Source organism: Cnephaeus nilssonii, assembly GCF_951640355.1.
Source record: "Cnephaeus nilssonii genome assembly, chromosome: 4".
Classification (NCBI taxonomy): Eukaryota; Metazoa; Chordata; class Mammalia; order Chiroptera; family Vespertilionidae; genus Cnephaeus; species Cnephaeus nilssonii.
In genome coordinates, this window is record NC_137075.1 from 92823380 (window position 1) to 92846937 (window position 23558).

Below are 23558 nucleotides of genomic sequence, written 5' to 3' on the forward strand. Positions count from 1 at the left end.
GGGTTTATTTCTGGTCTCTCTTTTCTATTCCATTTATCTATGTGTCTGTTTTTATGCCAATACCATACTGTTTTGATTACTATAGCTGTGTAATACAGTTTGAATTTAGGGAGCATGATGACTGAAGCTTTGTTGTTCTTTCTCAAATTTACTTTCGTTGAAGGGTCTTTTGTGGTTCATACAAATTTTAGGTTTGTCTGTTCTGTATCTGTGGAAAATGTCATTGGATTTTGATAGGGAATGTACTGGGAATCTGTAGATTGGTAGTATGGATATTTTAATAAATTAATTATAAATGCAATATAATTTATAGATTTATTATAAATTTAATTACTGTAGCCAGAAAAGAAATTTAAATCCAAATTAAATGTTTAATAAATAACAAAAAATCTCAACAATAATGCCAATAACTATAATAAAAATACTTGGAAAGTAGCACCCTTTTTAAGAATTAAGTAAACAAGGAGTCAAGAGCCAATTCTCACAGAACCTAGTTTAAAAATTCCTTAATGATACCAAAATACAGTAGAGCTAAATAACTTTTAAAATAATTTTCAGTAACAATGTATATGTTTGTTAGTTATCAGTCTTATTACTCTAGTTCTTTCCTTAGAAATAAAAAAATGTTGCAGAGATTTAATTAAAACCTTTTAGTTTTGAGGTAATTTAGGCTAAATAAAAAAATAGAATTATCCCACTGAGCTACTGTTCATGTTAAAAGACAATTCAAAAGTAGTTCTGTTTACTTTGTTAACAAGTTGGGACTTAACAACTCTCTCCAAGATTTCATTAATACCTTATTTTTAAAATATAAAGCTATACAAATTAATTTCTCCATGTATTAATTTATCAGTCTACTAGAGGGCCAGTGCACGAAATTCGTGCACAGAGTGGGGGGTTCCCTCAGCCCAGCCTGCACCCTCTCTAATTGGGGACCCCTTGGGGGATGTCCGACTGCCGGTTATCCCACTCTCAACCTAGAACCGCTGGCTCCCAACTGCTCACCTGCCTGCCTGCCCAATCGCCCCTAACTGCCTCTGCCTGCCAGCCTGATCACCCCCAACTGCCCTCCCCTGCAGGCCTGATCTCGCCACCAATGGCCCTCCCCTGCCGGCCTGATCTTGCCCCCACTGCATTCCCCTCCTGGCCTGGTTGCCCCCAACTGTCCTCCCCTGCTGGCCTGATCTCAACCCCAAAGGCCCTCGCCTGCTGGCCTGATCTCGCCCCCAACTGCCCTCCTTTGCTGGCCAACTTGGCTCTGATTGGTCGGTTTCTATGCCAGTCAGCGTCAAAAGCTCTGCCTTCTAGGCAGCCATTGGCTTCCCACAGCACCCAGATTTGGTTCTGATTGGTTGGTTTCTATGCCAGTCAACATCTCTGGACCTATCAACGGGGCCTGATCAGAAAGGCGGGGCTGATCAGCAGCCCCGGTGAAGGCCTGGAGAGAAATGGAGGTGCAGCTGCTGGCCAGACTGGGAGAGAAAGAGAGAGGCAAGTGCTGATCAAAAGCTGCCTCAGAGGCAATGGATAAGTCCCTGCTTCTCTCTTCAGGCCTCTCTCTGGCCCTGATTCGTAGCTCCCTCAGCAGTCAGTGCTGGGGCACCATGCCTGCAGCGGAAGCAGTCAGCGTTGGGTTGCCCCGGCAACCCAGCGCTGACTGCAGGACTGACTTCTGGTTGGTCGAGCCTCGGTCGTTACTGGTCATTACAGCCCAAGGTTTTTATATGTTAGGATTATCTACTAAACTATAACAATGTTTTCACTCATTCACTGTTTATACTGAAAATAAAAGGCATCAATCAGCTGCCCAAATATTTGAACAAGGCAGAAAGGATGGTTTAGCGAAGTAATTAGAACAGAAAAAATGTCAGAAATCTGATGATAAAATCCTTACCTTATCATATTGGCATACAACCACATTTTCAGTATCAAAGAGTTCCTGTCCTTCCTCATCGCTCACATCATCTTCACTATTGAGGGGCTCCTACAAATAAAGAGAGTTTATTTTTTCATACTTCATGCATTATTAGCAAAGGGCCCTTTATCTTCAATAAAAATAAACACAATAGCCTTGATGTGCTTTGAGAACTCTAATATTCAATGAAAATTAAACACAATGACCTTGATGTTCTTTGAGAACTAAGGGCCTAACAGACACATACACTGAGTGGCCAGATTATTATGATCTCTGAACACATAATAATCTGGCCACTCAGTGTATATCCTATACAATAAAAGGCTAATATGCAAATTGTCCACTCGACCAGGAGTCCAACCAGCAGGCAGGCCGGCCAACCGCCCATGTCCCCTCCCCCCCGGCCAGGCTGGCCAGACCCCACCCATGCACGAATTCATGCACCGGGCCTCTAATATATACACTGAGTGGCCAGATTATGATGATCTCTGAACGCATAATAATCTGGCCACTCAATGTATATATGTATATATACACTGAGTGTATACACACACACACACACACACACACACACACACACAGAGTGGCCAGATTATTATGCATTCAGAGATCATAATAATCTGGCCACTCGGTGTCTATCTCCAAGCAAGGATGCAATGCTATTGTACATTCAGTGTTCAGATATTTTCCATCTGAAATGCATATCTGGATCTGGGTACATTTCTCCTTAATGTGCTTTGACCCTTGATATTTCTCCCTTCAAGTTGACCCCACCAGAATATAAGTTCAGTGTGATCAGAGAGCTTGTTCATCTTTGACTCACCAATGAATAACACAGTACACACACACACACACACGCGCACACACACACACACACACTGAGTGGCCAGATTATTATGCATTCAGAGATCATAATAATCTGGCCACTCAGTTGTATGTATAGCACTAACATATTGTTAATCGGCTGTGTTGACTTAACCAATGCTACTAAAATTCCAGCAAGAAATTAAATACAATAATTAAAATAGTTAAGCTATAAGTCTAAAATAATGTTTAATTTTATTTTCTTTATTCTTCCAAGATAATACAAGAAGATAATTCTCTGCAATAGCTGTTTAATATGTCTAGACATGGCCTGGATGCGTTTATTCAGTGGTTAAGCATCAACCTATGAACCAGGAGGTCACGGTTCAATTCCCCAGTCAGGGCATATGCCAGGTTGCAGGCTCGATCCCCAGTGTGGGGCATGCAGGAAGCAGCCGACCAATGATTCTCTCTCATCATTGATGTTTCTATTTCTCCCTCCCAGAAATAAATAAAAATATATATATTTTTAAAATATGTCTAGACATGGATCTTCTTTCTTAGGTTTACAAAAAAACAATGGTGAAATTGCAGGGGAAAAGTACTATAAAATAGGCTAGCAGTCTGGTTTGTCTTAACATTAGGGATTAATATTCTAAACACAAATTAGCATATCTACCATTGTGACCACAAAGGCTTAGAGTGTAATTAATTAAGCCATTAAATTTAGAGTGAGTGTGTGTGTTTGGGGGATGGGGGGGAGTCTAGACTCAAACAAAAAGAATTAAAGACCAAGAAGATCATAAATACAATGACCAACGATGTTAAACTTGACCTTAGTTGTGGCAGAAGATAAAAGATACAACTCAGATTTTATGAGAATAGAAAATCACAGATTGTGTCATTCATAAATATACTTGCAAAAGTCCTGAACAAAGGGAATTCAGCAATTCATAAAGGGTCATATGTAATGATCCAAGTTGTGTTATCCCAGGAATACAAAATAGAAAAACAATTAATGAATACAATTCATCAAAAATAACAAATTACGAATAAGAAGTCATATGACTACCTAGTCCTCTCTAATAAACTGGTAATATGCAAATTAACCATCACTCCGCTACATAAGCCACGCCCACCAGCCAAGCCACGCCCACCAGCCAATCAGGGCGAGTATGCAAATTAACCCCAATCCAAGATGGCTACAGCCACAGAGAGCAAGGTTTCCCAGGTAACAGAGCAAGCCAAGCTTTCCATAGCCGTTGCAGGCCTAAGCCTCCACTCAAGCTACAAAGTTTCAATTATAGAAGGTAAACAAATTCAAACAAATGGCGGCAGAATGGAGCTTGAGAGAGCAGGCCAGGGTTGCCGCCGGCAACAGGGGAAGCAAAGCTTTCCGCACACCCTGGCCGGGCTCATCCGCTTAAGGCAACAAAGTTTCAATTGTAGAAGGTGAATTAACTGCCACAGAAATGGCTGCCACCCTGGAGGGAGCAGCAGGCTTGGCTCCGCTCCAGGCTACAAAGTTTCAATTGTAGAAGGAAAATAAATTCCAGGTACCCGGGCCTCCGCTTGGGTTGCCAGGGGGCGTGGCCGGCCTGCAAACCACCACAGGCCCCTCGCTCAGGCCGCCCCACGCCCCAAGGGAACCCCCACCCTGATCTGGGACACCCTTCAGGGCAAACCAGCTGGCCCCCACCCCTGTGCCAGGCCTCTATCCTATCTAATAAAAGAGTAATATACAGATTGATCATCACTGCAACACACAATATAGCTGCCCCCATGTGGTCAAAGATCCTGCCCCCATGTGGACACAAGATGGCCACCACAAGATGGCCAGCAGGAGAGGGCAGTTGGGAGGCACCCGGCCTGCAAGGGAGGGCAGTTGTGAGGGACCAGGCCTGCAAGGGAGGGCAGTTGAGAGGGACCAGGCTTGCAAGGGAGGGCAGTTGAGAGGGACCAGGCTTGCAAGGGAGGGCAGTTAGGGGTGACCAGGCTGGCAGAGGAGGGAAGTTGGGGGCAAACAGGCTGGCAGGGGAGCAGTTAAGCATCAACCAGGCTGGCAGCGGAGTGGTTAGGGGGTGATCAGGCTGGCAGGCAGAAGCGGTTAGGGGCAATCAGGAAGGCAGGCAGGCAAGCAGTTGGGAGCCAGCAGTCCTGGATTGTGAGAGGGATGTCCGACTGCCCGTTTAGGCCCGATCCCACCAGGATTGGGCCTAAACGGGCAGTCGGACATCCCTCCAGGAGTCCCAGATTGGAGAGGGTACAGGCTGGGCTGAGGGACAACCCCCAGCTGTGCACGAATTTCGTGCACCGGGCTTCTAGTGTTTAATAAAATTTAACAATCATTATAGTTTAGAAAACAAAGCAAAGCTCTTAGTTAATCTGAAACAGAAGGGAACTTCCTTAACCTAATAAAGGATATCCACAAAAAGGCTATCATAATAATAAAAGCATAATATGCTAATTAGACCAGACAGCTAAATGACCTTCCGGATGTCATTCCGGATGTCCTTCCAGACGAAGCTGCAGCAGCGGGGGCCGAGGCAGAGGCAGTTAGGAGCAATCAGGCAGGCAGGCGAGCAGTTAGGGGTGATCAGGCAGGCAGGCAGATTGGTTAGGGGTGATCAGGCAGGCAGGCAGGCAAGTGGTTAGGAGCCAGCAGTCCCAGATTGGGAGAGGGATGTCCTGGATTACGAGAGGGTGCAGGCTGAGCTGAGGGACTCCCGGCCATGCACCAATTTTGTGCACCAGGACTCTAGAGGTAAATATACTTAATAGTGAACTATAAAAAGGATTCCTTTTAAGATTAAGATAAGGGTGCCTGCCATCACTATTTGTAACAAGTATCATTCTGGAGGGCTTAGCCAACAAGGCAAGAAAAACTGTCATTTTTCATATTTGATTTGATTGTATACAAAGAACACATGATGATTTGAAAAGGCTAAACCTCATCAGAAATCAAGATAATGCAAATTAACCCTTTGCACTCGCTTGCTTTTTTCTCGATTCCTTTATTCTACTCGGGATTTAATTTTTGAAATACCCCAGATTTTACAAAGCGCGGCAGTAGAATAAAAAACTGGAGTTTCTTTTCATACAAACTTATTTATTTAACGTAAGAAAAGCCCAAATAAAGGAGGAGGGTTGGAGGGAGGGAAGGGATGGGCTACCGATGCTAACCGTGTCAGTCACACTCGACATGCGAGTGCAAAAGGTTAAAACCAAAATGAAACACCATTTTCTACCTACCAGACTAGCAAAAGAAGTCTGACAATAGTAAGTATGGTGGAGATGTGTAGACATAGGCACCATCCTATCTAATAAAAGAGTAATATGCAAATTGACCATACCTCCGCTACCCCACCAGCCAATCAGGAGCGAGTATGCAAATTAACCCAACCAAGATGGCTGCGGCCACGGAGCGAGCATGAGGCTTGGGTTTCCCCAGCAATGGAGGAAGCCAAGCTTTCCGCCTGCCCTGGCCTGCCCTGCCCTCTACTCAAGGCTACAAAGTTATAGAAGGTAAATAAATCCCAACAAAAATGGAGGTAGCCACGGAGCTGGAGAGAGCAGGAGGCTTGAGTTGCCCCCGGCGATGGACAAAGCCAAGCTTCTACAACCCTGGCCTGCCTTGGCCTCTGCTCAAAGCTACAAAGTTTCAATTATAGAAGATAAATAAATCCCAGATACCAGGGCCTCTGCTTGGGTCGCCGCGGGGCGGGGCCGGCCTGAAAACCACCACAGGCCCCTCGCCCAGGCCGCCCCACGCCCCAAGGGTACCCCCACCCTGATCCGGGACACCCTACAGGGCAAACCAGCTGGCCCCCACCCATGCACCAGGCCTCTATCCTATCTAATGAAAGAGTAATATGCAAATTGATCATCACTCCAACACACAAGATGGCTGCCCCCATGTGGACACAAGATGGCCGCCACAAGATGGCCAGCAGGGGAGGGCACAGTTGGGAGGAACCAGGCCTGCAAGGGAGTGCAGTTGTGGGCGATCAGGCCAGCAGGGGAGGGCAGTTGGGAGGGACCAGGCCTGCAAGGGAGGGCAGTTGGGGGCGATCAAGCCTGCAGGGGAGGCCAGTTAGGGGTGAACAGGCCGGCAGAAGGAAGTTGGGGCGACTGGGCCTGCAGGGAAGGGCAGTTGGGGGGACCCAGGCCTGCAGGGGAGAGCAGTTGGGGGGGACCAGGCCTGCAGGGAAGGGCAGTTAGGGGCAAACAGGCTGGCAGGGGAGTGGTTAGGGGGTGATCAGGCTGGCAGGCAGAAGTGGTTAGGGGCAATCAGGAAGGCAGGCAGGCGAGCAGTTGGGAGCCAGCAGTCCTGGATTGTGAGAGGCCTGATCCCTAAACGGGCAGTCGGACATCCCTCGAGGGGTCCCAGATTGGAGAGGGTGCAGGCTGGGCTGAGGGACACACAACCCCATGCACGAATTTCGTGCACTGGGCCTCAAGTCATATAATGAATGGCAGGAGTATTCTTAGTACAACAGTTGGCATTTTATTGTAAAGTTGAAGATGTGCATGCCTTAGGATTCAGCAATTCAGAAAAACTCTTGCATATGTGTCCCCAGATGACACATACTAGAGTATTTTACAACAGTAAACAAGTAGAAACAACTCATCACATTAAAAGAAAAAAGATAACTTATGGTATACTCAGCAGTGAAAATAATCCTATCTAATAAAAGAGTAATATGCAAATTGACCATCACTGCAAGACACAAGATGGCTGTCCCCCATGTGGTATGATGGCTGACCTCATGTGGACATAAGATGGCCGCCACAAGATGGCCGGCAGGGGAGGGCAGTTGTGGGCAGTTAGGGGTAACCAGGCCAGCAGAGGAGGGCAGTTGGGGGTGACCAGGCCAGGAGAGGAGGGCAGTTGGGGCAGACCAGGCTAGCAATGAAGGACAGTTGGGGGGGACCAGACCTGCAGGGGAGGGCAGTTAGGGGGGACCAGGCCAGCAGGGGAGGGCAGTTGGAGACAACCAGGCCTGCAGGGGAGGACAGTTAGGGGTGACCAGACTGGCAGGGGAGGGCAGTTAGGGGCAATCCAGCCGGCCGGGGAGCAGTTAGGCATCGATCAGCCTGGCAGGGGATTGGTTAGGGGGTGATCAGGCTGGCAGGCAGAAGTGGTTAGGGGCAATCAGGCAGAGGCAGGTGAGCAGTTGGGAGCCAGCAGTCCTGGATTGTGAGAGTGATGTCCAACCGCCCTTTTAGGCCCGATCCTTGTGGATCGGGCCTAAAAGGGCGGTTGGTCATCCCTCAAGGGGTCCCAGATTTTAGAGGGTGCAGGCTGGGCTGAGGGACAACGCCCCCCCCCACCGTGCACGAATTTCGTGCACCGGGCCTCTAGTTATAAGTATAAATGGGTATGCAAAACTAAACAATATGCTCTTTAGGAATATAAATGCATATGGTAAAATATAAGGAAAGTTAGAGGTAAACACAAAATTCATGAGCATTGTTACTCTAATAGCAAAAGGAAGAGGATTGGGGATTTTAAGTAAGTAATGGGATTTTTTTTAACTGAATGTAGACACTATGATATTTATATTTTAAAATGTTTTTAATTCATTTGTATATATTCAATATTTATATATATATAATTTTTTTTATTGATTTTTTACAGAGAGGAAGGGAGAGGGATAGAGAGCTAGAAACATCGATGAGAGAGAAACATCGACCAGCTGCCTCCTGCACACCCCCTACTGGGGATGTGCCCGCAACCAATGTACATGCCCTTAGACCGGAATCGAACCTGGGACCTTTCAGTCCGCAGACTGACGCTCTATCCACTGAGCCAAACCGGTTTCGGCATATATTCAATATTTAATAAAAATAGTATTTAAAAGAGTATTACTTAGTTTAGAAGAAATCTGTACTGAGATAAGCAAGAGGATTACATCTGAGGCTGCAGAGGGTAATTAACAATTAAAATTGTGGTAAGACAAACTTCTTGAACAAAACTAAGCTACAACACTGAGAAAAAGAAGGATTTATATGCTTCTAATGCATAACTAAAAGATAAATAAGAAAGGATGTTCAACTAAGGATAGACACTAAGAATAGATGAGGAGGTTATCGAAGGAAATGTTATGGAATGTGGACCAAAAGGAGGTTCTGAAAAATACCTGCCACATTTAGCTTTTTTCTCAAGTTTCCTTTTTTCCTAAAAGTTGCCGTCCTTTTAATTACTGAAACAAGAGATTAACCACACATATCTGTTCTACCAATGTCTTATGTGTAAGACTAATCATGAATACATAAATCAAAGGATTAGAATTACTTGAAGTCTCCATCACCATTATAAATAAAACTTACTTTAGTATACATTCATTTTTATTAACAGCTTTATGAACAATCTAGACTAATAAGGGTAATATGCTAATTAGGGCAGACATCCATCCGGACAAAGCCACATCAGCTGCGAGGCCCGGGGCTCAGGCAGCTGTGGGTTTAGGCAGCCTTGAGCCCCGGCGGCTGTGAGGCCCCTGGGGCTCACAGCAACCATGAGCCCTGGCGGCTACAAGGCCCAGGGCTCATGGTAGCCTTGGGCTCAGGACTGGCAGCCGTGAGCCCCAGCAGCTTCGAGACCCAGGGCTCAGGCCTCGCAGCTGCCTCAGCCAGCAGTGGCAGCAACAGAGTGATGGGGGCAACGCCTTTCCCTGATCAGCCCAGTCGCCTCCTGCCTAAGCTGTCAGAAGAACATCCCCTGAGGGCTCCCAGACTGTGAGAGGGGGCAGGCTGTGCTGAGGGACCCTCCTCCCAGTTTACGAATTTTCGTGCACTGGGCCTCTAGTATTTTATAAAGATAAATGCAACCAGAACAATATAAAACCTTACTAAGTTAGAACAATCTAACTATATATTTAAAATCCTATGTTGTATGGCAGCCTAACAGCCTCTGAAAAAATAGGATATAATTCAAGTTTGGCACCACGTAAAAGAAGAAATGGTTGCATAGCTTCTAATTTCAAGTCTTTTACTAGAAACTTACCTCTTCTACCTGCCCATCTTCAGCTCCATCTTTCTCTTTGTCTTCCTCCTCATCGTCATCATAGTCTTCTTCCTCATCTTCATCTTCTTCAGATGATGTATCCCCAGTTCCATCAACTTGTAATACCAATGGAGCCTGCTGTTGAGCAGGTTGGGCCTGTGGTTGCTGTTGGCCAGCTGCAGTTATCTGTGCTTGTGCTGGTGTAGGTGCAGCCACTGTTGTAGGTATAACTTGAGTCTTATTTCCTGTAAATAAGATTTGCTGAGGCTGGATGATGACACCTGTCTGTGGTGAAATCCCTCCAGGAAGAGGGGCCAATACCTAAGGAAAAGAAAACCAAATGTTAGGAACTAATTACAAGGATCAAGGAGCTCAATTTCATTACTTGGTATACAAATGCTGAAGAAACAGCAAAAATGGCCATATCTCGTACACAGTTAAAACTAGAAAGCACAAAAAAATGTTTAGTGTACCAATCCACTAATTTTCCATTTTACAATTCAAATTTCTTAGGAAAAAAGATTTTCTGCAGATAACTATTTCACTTGTCAAGCATTTATTCCCTCTTTATTAGATAGGATAGGAGTGAGATAGGATGACGGATTCCAGGCCAAGAGTTACACAAGTTAGTAGTTTTATTTTCTTGATGTAGGGAGAGGTTTAATAACTTTCTAAGCTTGTAGTCACCAAAAGACAAAATGTGAACCTAGGCTTCTACTCTTTTCTCTTATTATGATGCTACACTGCCTCTCTATGAAGAACGCTGCACTGAATATCTGAACTTCTGAGTTCAAGTTTTATATAAGATCACAGACATAAGATGTAGCAGAGGCAAACTATTTAACTTCTCTTGGCTTTAGTCACCTTTCTGTTAGACTAGGATCAGTGTAACCCTGGCTACAAATTATAAACACCTGGTAGCTTAAAAAATACTGATACATAGGCTCCATGCCTAATATTCTGATTTAACTAGAGGCCTGGTGCATGACACTTGTGCACTGGGGGTGGGGGGACCCTCAGCTCAGCCTGCACCCTCTCACAGTCTGGACCCCTCATGGGATGTCCCGGGGGAGCGGGCCTAACCCAGCAGGCAGACATTCCCTGAGGGGTCCTTAGCGCTGCCGCAGAAGCGGAAGAGGTTCCCACCACCGCCACTGTGCTTGCCAGCCGCAAGCCCAGCTTCTGGCTGAGCGGCACTCCCCATGTAGGAATGCACTGACCACCAGGGGGCAGCTCCTGCATTAAGCATCTGCCCCCGCTGGTGGTCAGTGCGCGTCATAGCAATGGGTTGTTCCTCCGTTTGGTCACTTTGCATATTAGGGTTTTATTATATAAGACTAGAGGCCCAGGGCATGAAATTCATGCATGGGGGGTGTCCCTAAGCCTGGCCTGCACCCTCTCCAATCTGGGACCCCTCGGGGAAGTCCGACTGCTGGTTTAGGGGCATTAACTCCAGCCATTAGGAAAATCACACAGAATGTCCTTGACATACAAACAGTGTGGTTTTATGAGTTGTTTTAATAATAATGGCCATTCCTTTAAATAATATCTGCTTACATATAATACAGCTGATACTATGTGAATTCAGAATGTTAATATCACAAAATCACAGAAGGTGTAGTGGAAATAACCTTGAATTGTCTAGTCCAGTGGTCGGCAAACTCATTAGTCAACAGAGCCAAATATCAACAGTACAATGATTGAAATTTCTTTTGAGAGCCAAATTTTTTAAACTTAAACTTCTTCTAACGCCACTTCTTCAAAATAGACTCGCCCAGGCCGTGGTATTTTGTGGAAGAGACACACTTAAGGGGCCAAAGAGCTGCATGTGGCTCGTGAGCCACAGTTTGCCGACCACGGGTCTAGTCCAAACTTTTATAAATATTGGAATTCTCTTTTCAAAGATTTTGAATGCTTTTGGTCCTCAGAAGCTTAACCAACTTTGAGGCAACCCATTTTCTGTGAAAGGACTGGGGGACAATGGCAGCAGGCGACCGGAGCAGCCGGACCCACCTGAGGGTGGGTCTGGCTGCACCACATGCCTGCCGCACCCCTGGCAGGGCTGAAAGGACTGGGGGACTCTGGCAGTAGGCAAGTGGTGCCACGCGCCTGCCACCCCCATCTTGTGGCTATGGGTGCTGCTATATTTGTGACGGTGTGACTGTCATTTTGCAAATTCCCTCTTTATTAGATAGGATAGAGTGAGATAAAATCTTTTCATCTTAAAGTTCCTAATCATGTATCCACAGCTGAGAACTACCAGATCAGATGATGTCTAAAGTTCCTTCCAACTTCTGCATTCTAAGATTCTAAAGTAAACCACAACTTTAAAAGAACATATTAACCCTTTGCACTCGCTTGCTTTTTTCTCGATTCCTTTATTCTACTTGGGATTTAATTTTTGAAATACCCCAGATTTTACAAAGCGCGGCAGTAGAATAAAAAACTGGAGTTTCTTTATTTGAATTTTTTTATATTTCAAATTATTGATACATTCAGTACAATTCAACATACAAGCTGCTACCAATGCTAACCGTGTCGAGTCACACTCAACATCCAAGTGCAAAAGGTTAATAGCCCTAACAGGTTTTGCTGAGTGGATAGAGCGTCAGCCTGCAGACTGAAGGGTCCCAGATTCGATTCTGGTCAAGGGCACATGCCTGGGTTGTGGGCTCAGTCCCCAGTGTGGTGTGTGCAGAAGGCAGCCGGTCAATGACTCTCATCATCAAAGTATCTCTCTTTCTCCCCCTCTCCCTCTCCCTTCCTCTCTGAAATAAATAAAAATATTTTTAAAAAAGAAAATATTAACAAATATTAATTGTATGTTACAATTAACATTTTTATAACTAAAGTTAATAAACAATAAGCAGATAATGTCCAGTGATAAATAAAAAGCACTGAATGGCAACTACTTGCCATTAGGTTCAAGGAATGCAAAAATAATGAGATAGTATTTCACTTAAGAAGTTTACAGATTAGTGATGCAATAGACAAAGAAATAACTCAAAAAGATAGAAGATGTAACAGAAGGATGAGATGATGTTATGAGAACACCAGACAGATGACTAAATTCTGCTTGGAGATCAAGGCATGGTCAGGGAAGTCTTCTTACTAGGTAATACTTAAGTGTCTATTTGTGCTTTTGGAGATTAGCCAGGCTTTTCTGTTTGTTTGTTTGGTGGGAGCAGAGGGTATTGCTAGATGGAAGGCCAAACGCAGCATTCTAAATAGAAGAATGACATAAAGTGAAACCCAGAAGTAATAGCTGGACAAAATTTGGAAAGCTATAAATAGGATGGATTAATGCTCCTCCTCTGATCTTACCTCTATCATCATACTATTACTAGAGGCCCGGTGCACGAAATTCGTGCACGGGAAAGGGGTCCCCTCAGCTCGGCCTGCACTCTCTCCAATCTGGGACCCGTCAGGACCTCTGGCTCCTAACCACTCACCTGCCTGCCAGCCTGACCCCCCTAACTGCTCTCCCCTGCTGGCCTGATCCCCCTAACTGCTCTCCCCTGCTGACCTGATCACCCTAACTGCTCTCTCCTGACAGCCTGTTCGCCCTAACTGCTCTCCCCTGCTGGCCTGATCCCCCTAACTGCTCTCCCCTACCTGCCTGATCGCCTCTAACCTCCTCTGCCTTGACCCCGCCTACATGGCTTTGTCATCCGGAAGGTCATCCGAAGATGTTCAGTCTAATTAGCATATTACCCTTTTATTAGTATAGATGCCACCTTGTCCTAAAAATGCAGGTTGTTCCCAGGTTTTCCTATCATGGAAGAGGAGCCCACAGTAGCATCCTGGGTTCTGACCAGGGCTTATGCACTTGTGCTTTATCTCAGCAGATGCGATTCCTAGTAGAAGACTCTTGGATGTACCTTGAGCATTTCTATCGAATTTGCCAAATCATCCTTCAAAAATGTTGAACCATTTTATACTCCCACCAGCAACCATGCGTGTGCTCTCTGTCCCACTTTGATGCCAATATCATTGATTTCTCTCTAGAAGCTTCCCTCCCATCAGCCAAGACTGCTTGGTACTTGAGCCAACCTCATTGTTCAGCTAGGGACTTGATTTCCCAAGATAGACTTATGGAGGAGGAAAAGTAGTTTTCCTCTACCTTTCTGAGTTCTTAGTGGAGGCCCTTGTAATGAAAGACAGATCACCAAGAGAAAAACAAAAGTTCATTAACATGTGTACCTCGTGTATATGTGGGAGATCCCAGGGAAAAATGAGTAACTCCCTGAGGTGGCTTAGAATGCAGATTTAAATACCTTCTTCCTAGGGAAAGGGGACGGGAGATGTAGGCCCCTTAGAGGAAAGTAAATGATTTTTAGGAAAGATGAATGGGGGTGGGGGGGAAATAGTAACCAAGTTTGGGTGTGATGTCAACTTCTACTCTCCTGTCCTGTGACAGGAGTCAGTCTTCTATGTCTGATGACACTTCTCCCATCAAGAGGACCTATGACATTTAAGCTCCTTTTGGGGGGTCTGATTTCAGGCAGATCAGGAGACTTCAGGGAAAGCCTCTGCATGCATTTGCTGTTTTTCAAGCATCTGCAGCTCAAGATCATCAATATAACAACACAGCATATGTTGGGGTGGCATGTTCTCTGACCTTCAGAATAAACCCAACAAAAGCTTGTTTCCTCTCTTAGATGATTTGCCACAGCAGCGTTATTCCCTGGAGACAGTATTCTGACCAGACCTTCCTGGAAGTGGTCATAACATACCCTGTGCTTGTAGAAGGTGTGGGCCACATCACTAAATAAACCAGGGGCAGTTTTCTCATCTTGTGGAAAGGGAGATAAAGTTATGATAGTTTATCTCCCTTTCCACAGGTTTCTTGCGGGTTTGTGTCTCCGGTGCCCCCCCCAACCCCCCAGCACCGTGGTGGAGGGGCTTGGGGCTGCTGGGTGCCAGCCTCCCTGCAGTTTCGTGTCTGCGATCCAGCCCCCAGCAGCCCCAGCACCGCCTGGCCGCTATGGGAGTCGCCATATTTGTTGGGTTAATTTGCATGCTCGCTCTGATTGGCTGGTGGGCGTAGCAGAGTGATGGTTAATTTGCATGTTTCTCTTTTATTAGTGTAGATATTGACACTAAAGGCCTGGTGCACGAATTCCTGCACGGATGGGGTCTGCCGGCCCACCCCAATCGGGGCCAATCGGGCAGGGCCGGTCAGGGGGGGAGGGGCCGTGGGCAGTTGGCAGGCTGGCCCCGCCCCCTGGTTGAACTCCCGGCTGAGGGGACAATTTGCATATTACACTTTTATTATATAGGAGCATTGTGTCTTTATCATCTTCTTTTTTAAAGTACCTAAATTCCTCAAGAAAATAACCACTTCTCTTTCATCTTTGTCCTCACAGTAATACCAGCAAATAAATAGTTGATTTGTTAACTTTGATCTAAACAGCAGCTAAAGCAGATAACAACTGTAAGTATGACAAAAAATAAACCTGAAGAGATCAAAGAAAACAAGATCCAAAAAAAGATTTTATAAACCATGCTGATGAGTGTGGACTTTTTCTAATTCATACAGAAGAAGAAAAAAGAACCCATGCTGATCATTCTTTTACCTGTTGTATAACAGGAGCCTGTACTCCACCAGGCTGCATTTGTGGTATAACCTGTTGTTGTAGAACCACAGACTGCTGAGGCTGAAAGATATACTGAGCACCGTTGGCTGCTCTGACCACTTGAAGAAGCTGGCCTAAAGCAAAAAATATATATTCCAAGTTATCATCTCAAATAAATGAATTCACAGTGAATGTCTAACCACCAAAGGCTCTAGAAATTATCAAGTCAAAAGACTAAGTTTTAAAGGCTGTCATTCAAACACAGTAAACTATAATCCTTAACTACTCTGACTTACATCCACGTTCAAATACATTGCTTAAAATGTTTTTATTTTCCTTATTTATCACTCTTACAAAGCTGTCTTCCAACAAAATTCTAACAGCAGATTATGAGAGTTGATTAAAAGCTTACATTATCTTTGCTAACATGTTAGGAATCATGAGAGTAATATGTCAGATCAGACATTTCAAGGCTTTTCATTTTTAAAGCTTTAAAGAAATAAAAGTATATTAGTTAGTTAATATTTTGAACCAAAGCACATTATTTAGCTTCAAAAATGTTTAAAAATAGTAAAAGTTTGCTGAACCAATTATCATTGTCACAAAACATTAATAGCATGACTGGCGTATACATACAAAACTGAATCTTTCTTATATGATCTTTTAAATGACTCAGAATCTTGAATTAATTAAAAAATGAACAATTATATTTTATTAAAATACTAGAGGCCCAGTGCACGAATTGGTGCATGGGTGGGGTCCCTCGGCCTGGCCGAGGATTGGGGCAATCGGGGAGGGACTACAGGAGGTTGGCCAGCTGTGGGAGGTTGGCTGTGGGAGCGCACTGACCACCAGGGGACAGCTCCTGCATTAAGCGTCTGCCCCTGGTGGTCAGTGCACATCATAGCTACAGATCAACCGATCATTTGGTCATAACGGTCACTTAGGCTTTTATAAATATAGATATAGCAAGATAAGCCCCTAGTTTGTTTTTCACAAATTTAGAAATTAACAAAATAATGAGAAATTACATAATTAAGTTTATAGAGAAAAATATTTAAAGTCCATGTAAGTTCTTCAAACATTAATATTCCAAAAATCCCAGTAAATTTTGTCAGTCTACACAGAGATACTTTGTAAAATAGAATGCAATAAACTTGCTCTTAAGATACCATAAGGATTAAGTGTTTAGTTTGATATCACAAATTCGTTCTAATGACTCAAATTTAACTTATTTGGCAGGTTAAATGAGTTTATCAAAAAACTAAGTAAATAAGCATTTCTGTACAATCATACTTCATTCAATCATAGAATTCTCATTCAAGGATCAAAATCACAAGTACAGTTCTCATCTTCTGTACTGAACTCTCAGCAATAATTATGGTATATGTGCTATAGCCCTTGAATAATCTTATTTTAATAATATAAGCCAAATGGTAAAAGAAATATTAAGATTTTCTGTAATACATATGTAATGGTTCCACTATTTCTAATTACCTGAATTTGTTAATATCTGTTGAACAGGAGTCACACCTGCAGGGAGTGCTAAGGTGGCAGCTGTAGCAGCAGCACTCTGAAAAAATAAGGAAAAAAAAATCAAAACCAGGAACTCAGTTTATTTCTGGCATATTTTAACAGTATTTGAAGTTTATTATTTAATATTTACTAAAATGAAAAGTTCTAACAATCCTATCTAATAAAAGGATAATATGCAAATTGACCATCACTCCAACACACAAGATGGCTGTCCCCATGTGGTCAAAGATGACTGCCCCATGTGGACACAAGATGGCCACCACAAGATGGCCAGCAGGGGAGGGCAGTTGGGAGGGACCAGGCCTGCAGGGGAGGGCAGTTAGGGGTGACCAGGCCGGCAGAGGAGGGAAGTTGGGGGCGACCGAGCTTGCAGGGAAGAACAGTGGGAGGGGACCCAGGCCTGCAGGGGAGAGCAGTTGGGGGGAACCAGGTCTGCAGGGGAGGGCAGTTGGGGGTGACCAGGCCAGCAGAGGAGGGAAGTTGGGGGCGACCAGGCCTGCAGGGGAGAGCAGTTGAGGGGAACCAGATCTGCAGGGGAGGGCAGTTAGGGGTGACCAGGACTGCAGGGGAGGGCAGTTAAGGCTGACCAGGCTGGCAGGGGAGTGGTTATGGAGTGATCAGGCTGGCAAGCAGAAGCAGTTAGGGGCAATCAGGAAGGCAGGCAGGCAAGCAGTTGGGAGCCAGCAGTCCTGGATTGTGAGAGGGATGTCTGACTGCCCGTTTAGGCGCAATCCTACCTGGATCGGGCCTAAACGGGCAGTCAGACATCCCTCAAGGGGTCTCATATTGGAGAGGGTGCAGGCTGGGATGAGAGAGACACACCCCCGTGCACGAATTTCGTGCACCGGGCCTCTAGTGGTACAATAAAGACCACCTAGCCTAAATGCCCTACTTAATTATTTCAAGCTTAAATTAAGTAGAATGATTTGTTTTTCCCTGGACAATGTGATCTAAATAAATCTCACCCACACTAATAATGCTGTATAACATATCAAATATCCATTCTAATATTTCCTCTCCTACTCTGGTTCCATATTCCCAAAATCTTATTGCAAATTAACATACTTGAGCCCTGGCTACTGTGCACAGTGGTTACAGCATCAGCCTGCACATCAAGGAGTTAAAGGTTTGATTCTCTGGTCAAGTGCAGGTTTGATGCCCGACCTGGTTGGGGCATGTGTGGGAGGCAACCAACCTATGTGTCTCCCTCAAATCAATGTTTCTCTCTCTCTCTCTCTCTCTCTCTCTCTCTCTCAATCTATGTGTCTCTCTCACGTCAATGTTTCTCTTTCTCTCGTCCTTCCTCTCTTAAAAAAAACAAACTCAATAAAAACATATCCTTGGGTGAGGATTAAAAATTATATATGGAAGTATACTCTGAATTTCTTTAAATTCAGGAAAAATTCTTGTTTTACTGCTCCTAGAGACTTTTCCCCTTCCTCCAAAAGAATCACACAATAGTCTGCTTTTCAATTCTGTGCTCAAAGCATTTCCATGTACCTCACTATAATATATATAGGTAGATTTTCCCTACCCCCTTCAAATTTTTTAAGATACCAAGCCTTCATATAACTCAATCTAATCTACACATTTTTTAGAAACACCTCTATTTGAATAAGCTTCAAGAAACAATAGAACTGTGGCTAGGAGATGCTAACACAGAAGTCAACAAAACTTGGAAAATTATTCTCAAGTAGGTTAATGATACAACTACTATCTAGTCTAGGCTCTAGGTATAGCTCTCCAAGAAAATATGCTTGTTGTTGCCACTTGACAGGCCTACGTAATTTTGACATCTTAGGTCTGAAATTCCCACTAGTTCCTAGAATCCAGCTGTAGCCCTCCAAGCTCTCTTTATCAAATGCAGGATATCCAATTACCCAATTTCAAATAAATCTAGTCTGTATAAGCAAATGAAAGGTAATTTACATTTTAGGAATGTATTAACAACCACTTATTATTAAGAAATATTAATTGCCTATAATTCATAAAAGATTAATGTATCTCCTTTCACAGGCAAACTAACAATCGTTTCTATGCAGCACATGACAGCATTGCCACTTGCACACATCTCTGCACATTCAAGTTGATATTAATAAATATCTGTTGAGTGATGTACCATATAGAAACCATCTTTTATCAATGTCTACTGAAAATTTTTTTGTATTTTATGAAGTAGCCCTACCATAAATAATGCATTACAGCAATCATTTCATAAAAAATAACTTGCAAAACTGGTTTGATATAAAGTACTGTTTTCTAAGTTCCCTGAAATAGTGCTCTACCTAATATCACTATCCCATATATTTACAAAATTACATGATTTTTATTTTATGTTCATTTCCAAAGCATACAGTCATTTAAAAAATCAAAACTGGGTGTGGCCAGCATGGCTTAGTGGTCATGGTTTGATTCCCAGTCAGGGCACATGCCCGGGTTGTGGGCGCGATCCCCAATGTGGGGCGTGCAGGAGGCGGCCAATCAATGATTCTCTCTCATCATTGATGATGGTTCTATCTCTCTCTCTTTCTTTCCCTTCCTCCCTAAAATCAATAATAAAAAATATATTTTAAAGAATCAAAAGTGTTTTAGTGGATATCTTTAAATCAGAAATAATAATGGAAATAAAAACTCAAAAAACTTTTACTGTAAAGAGTTTATACTGATTATGCTTCAGAACATGCCAAATATATGGAGCAAACAATGAAAACATCAAGTAAAATGCTGAACTATACAACATAAATCCTAATACATTTTATTGATGGAAGTTTCTGAACTCTGATCTAAAAATAGGCATGCTCTTTAGAATCAAGGAGGCGTAACAAATCAGTAAGAGAGGACACTGACTTTGCCCAGGTCTCTTTAAACACATTCTCTCCCACAAAATTTAAAAATCTTCAAAATTAGCTCTAGCTGGTTTGGCTCAGTGGATAGAGCGTTGGCCTGCAGACCAAAGGGTCCCAGGTTTGAATCTGGTCAAGGGCACATACGTTGGTTGCAGGCTCCTCCCAGGCCTGGGCCCTGGTCAGGGCTCATGCCGGAGGCAACCAATCGATGTATTTCTCTCACATCGATGTTTCTCTCTGTCTTTCCCTTTCTCTTCTACTCTCTCTAAAAATGGATGGAAAATATCCTCGGGTGAGGAGTAACAAAACAAAACAAAATCTTCAAAATTAGATGAGCCTACTACTACAAGTGATTTTACCAAACTTGTTTTAAAATGACATAAATTGCCCTAATCGGTTTGGCTCAGTGGATAGAGCGTTTGTCTGCGGACTCAAGGGTCCCAGGTTCGATTCCGGTCAAGGGCATGTACCTTGGTTGCGGGCACATCCCCAGTAGGGGGTGTGCAGAAGGCAGCTGATTGATGTTTCTAACTCTCTATCCCTCTCCCTTCCTCTCTGTAAAAAATCAATAAAATATAATAAAAAATAAAAATAAATAAAAATAAAATGACATAAATTATTCTCTAGGAAACAGTCCCAATAGTACTACCTGCAGTATGAATCCTACAGTGAGACTTTTATTTTTAAGGGTGAAGGTTAACTTGGGGCCTTGAATTCAAAGTAAATATTTTTAGAATAAAAATTACTGTGAGAAATACTAGGCATGGGATTTTGTGATTTTCATACAGAAGAACTGATGCCAACAAGTTAAACTGAAAACACAAATAGGAATCCCTGATTTTTCGAGAACTTTAAAATTACAATTTCTACTTCCATGTACAATTTGCAATTCTGCCAAGTTATGAATTTGTAAGGCTTGTATACATAAAGAAGTCATTTGTATATGCTTCCTATCTGGCCTATAAATCACAACTGAGCTTTGAGGGTCACTATTCATCACTTACCAAATCTAAATGATTTTTTAAAATATTGCTTTTTCTTTTAAAAAAAATAAAACAAAAAACTGGATCTGAAAAAATATATCATTGCTAGCACTAGGTTAAGAGATATTTTTAAAAAAATAATGATTCTTATCTTTAAATAAAAGATTTGGCTAAGTTGAAGAATAAAATGCCAGAGCTGAGATACCACTGACGGTCTATATATTTTAAATAAAACAAAGAAAAGCTATTTATGAGAAAGTGCTAGAACAACTACTCTACTGTGTTTTTTTTTTAATTTTTAAGGATATAAATACTTTACAAGGATCTGAAGGGGGAGGGTCTTTCAATTTTACTGCTATACTATACTACTTTTGATGGAAAATACTATCTGCCCTAAATAAAATTTGAATACTTGACTACCTTTGAAGTTCTGTGGATATCCATTAGAAGTATCTAAAGTCTAATGTATAATAACTGCAACTGGTTAAAATGCATTTTAAAGTAGCAATTTATATATTATAATAAAATGTATTAGGCTATGCTACTGTTAAATCTTGAAACATTTTTAAAATGCTTGCTCTTAAAAACAGCATTTTGAAGTACCTTAACATTTTTAAGTTTTTAATTCGTAGCATTCCTGACATCTTGCAATTAATGGATCTTAACAATGGATCTTTTGCAAATGAACTATAATTGGCATATGTTTGGTAGGTCCCCTAAACCTCTTTTCCAAAAATAGCAGGGACGGAAATAGCTCCCACAAAGCATCACTCTTTTGATATTCCTCTCTCGTGATTTTATGATCCTCAAGGTCCAAGTATCAAGCTGAACTTCAGGTTTACTTCTAAATCCAATATTTAGAAAACCAAATAAAATGGCCATTTTTACTAAAGCCTTGAATAAACTTTGCTAATACACAATCTACCTAGGCATAATCACAATTTCAGTTAGAATAAGTTGAGCCAAACATAGTGCTATGTTCTGAATCTTACCATGTTTGATGCATTCATATGCTGTATCAGCTTAGAATCAGGAACAATAACTTGTGGCGCTGCAGCTATTAAAAACACAAGCATACATGTGAACAAGGAACTATGAGGCTATTTCATAATCATAAGAATGCTAAACAATGTTGAAAACATTTTTAATGCTTTCCACATTTTCTTCATTCAATTGCACTCAACCGTCTGATATCTCAGAATGTCATAAATTTCTATGTTAAAAAAACAGCTGTGTTAATACCTTCTACTGGAAGACAGCAATTAACAAAAAGAAAAGACTTACGTAACTATACCTAAGGACTCAAGAAACCTGGGAACACCTAAACATATACATTTCTTGCATTCTTAAACTTAAATTAGTCTTGCTAACTTAGCATTAACCATTTTATTGACATAAGTGTTGGAATGAGTTATTAACCCTTTAAGAGTGAGTTCAAAAAGTTAAAGAATTAGGTGTGTGTGTGTTTTTTTTAAATTTACACAGCCCTTTTCCTCCCAATTTGACAGTGGCAAGAATCTTAGTTACTTCCATCAACTTCTGAAAAATACAAATAAAAAATAATGGCAACATTATTTAAGTGTAAAAGGAATTAAGTGTTTGATTCCGCAAATTTCAGAGAATAAACAGATAATCCCATCATCCTAATATTCTCTGAGTGAAGAAAATCAAATTTTAATTTATGATGACCTAAAATCCTAGTGCCAGGGCTGAAGGCAATAGGAGGAACAGTCATCAAAACACATTGAAAGGATAAAATTATTTGAAGCACAGTACAGAATAAAAGCAAATATTAGAAGTCTTATTTGATATAATCCGTAAAATAACCCAAACAGACATTTCTGCTTTGCATCACCATATATATATTCTCAAATGAGGTAAATAGGTAACTAAACAGTTACCGTAAAATAATATTTTCATTTACCTTCATTCCCCTCTCCAATAACAAGATTTACAAAACTCAAATGCCCAGGTTGTTTTATAAATGAATATGGTAATCTGCCCTCATCTGAGGGGGGTCTGATCTGATAACTGAGAGAGCTACTACATATGCAGCCTATACAGCATAGATCACTGGACAAAGGAATGATTCACATCCCAGACAGTACGAAGCAGGACAGCTCGAGATTTCATCATGCTACTCAGAGCGGCACACAATTTAAGACTTGTGAATTATTTATTTCTGGAATTTTCCACTTAATGTTTTCAAACCATAGTTGACCACAGGTAACTTAAACTGCAAAAAGCAACACTGCTTATAAGGGAGGACAAATCTACAATTTGTCATGATAAAAATCCTATATAATAAAGAGGTAATATGCAAATTGAACATCACTCCAACACACAAGATGGCCACCCCCATGTGGTCAAAGATGGCCGCCACAAGATGGCCGGCAGGGGAGAGCAGTTGGGAGGGACCAGGCCTGAAAGGGAGGGCAGTTAGGGACTATCATGCCTGCAGAGAAGGGCAGTTAGGGGTGACCGGGCCGGCAGAGGAGGGAAGTTGGGGGTGACCAGGCCTGGAGGAGAGGATACTTGGGGGGGACCCAGGCCTGCAGGGGAGGGCAGTTGGAGGGACCATCCTTGCAAGGGAGGGCAGTTGGGGGGAACCAGGCCCTCAGGGGAGGGTAGTTGAGGGGGACCAGGCCTGCAGGGGAGGGCAGTTGGGGGGGACCAGGCCGGCAGGGGAGGGCAGTTAGGGGCAATCGGGCCGGCAGGGGAGCAGTTAGGCATTGATCAGGCTGGCAGGGGAGTGGTTGGGGGTGATCAGGCTGGCAGGCAGAAGCGGTTAGGGGCAATCACGCAGGCAGGTGAGCGGTTGGGAGCCACCAGTCCTGGATTGTGAGAGGGATGTCCCATATCGGAGAGGGTACAGGCTGGGCTGAG

At 43.0% G+C, this 23558-nt stretch overlaps 1 protein-coding gene across 1 annotated transcript in view; it reads right to left on the minus strand.

Annotated features, from left to right (window-relative positions):
• Positions 1 to 23558, minus strand: part of GTF2A1 (general transcription factor IIA subunit 1) — a 52237-nt gene that overhangs the window by 6698 nt on the left and 21981 nt on the right. The window contains exons 4-8 of the mRNA XM_079768178.1: positions 21665 to 21729; positions 16805 to 16880; positions 15308 to 15441; positions 9729 to 10049; positions 1895 to 1984 (exon numbers count right to left, since the gene is read on the minus strand). Of these exons, the coding sequence (XP_079624304.1) occupies positions 1895 to 1984; positions 9729 to 10049; positions 15308 to 15441; positions 16805 to 16880; positions 21665 to 21729 (686 nt within the window). The remainder of the gene's footprint in view (positions 1 to 1894; positions 1985 to 9728; positions 10050 to 15307; positions 15442 to 16804; positions 16881 to 21664; positions 21730 to 23558) is intronic.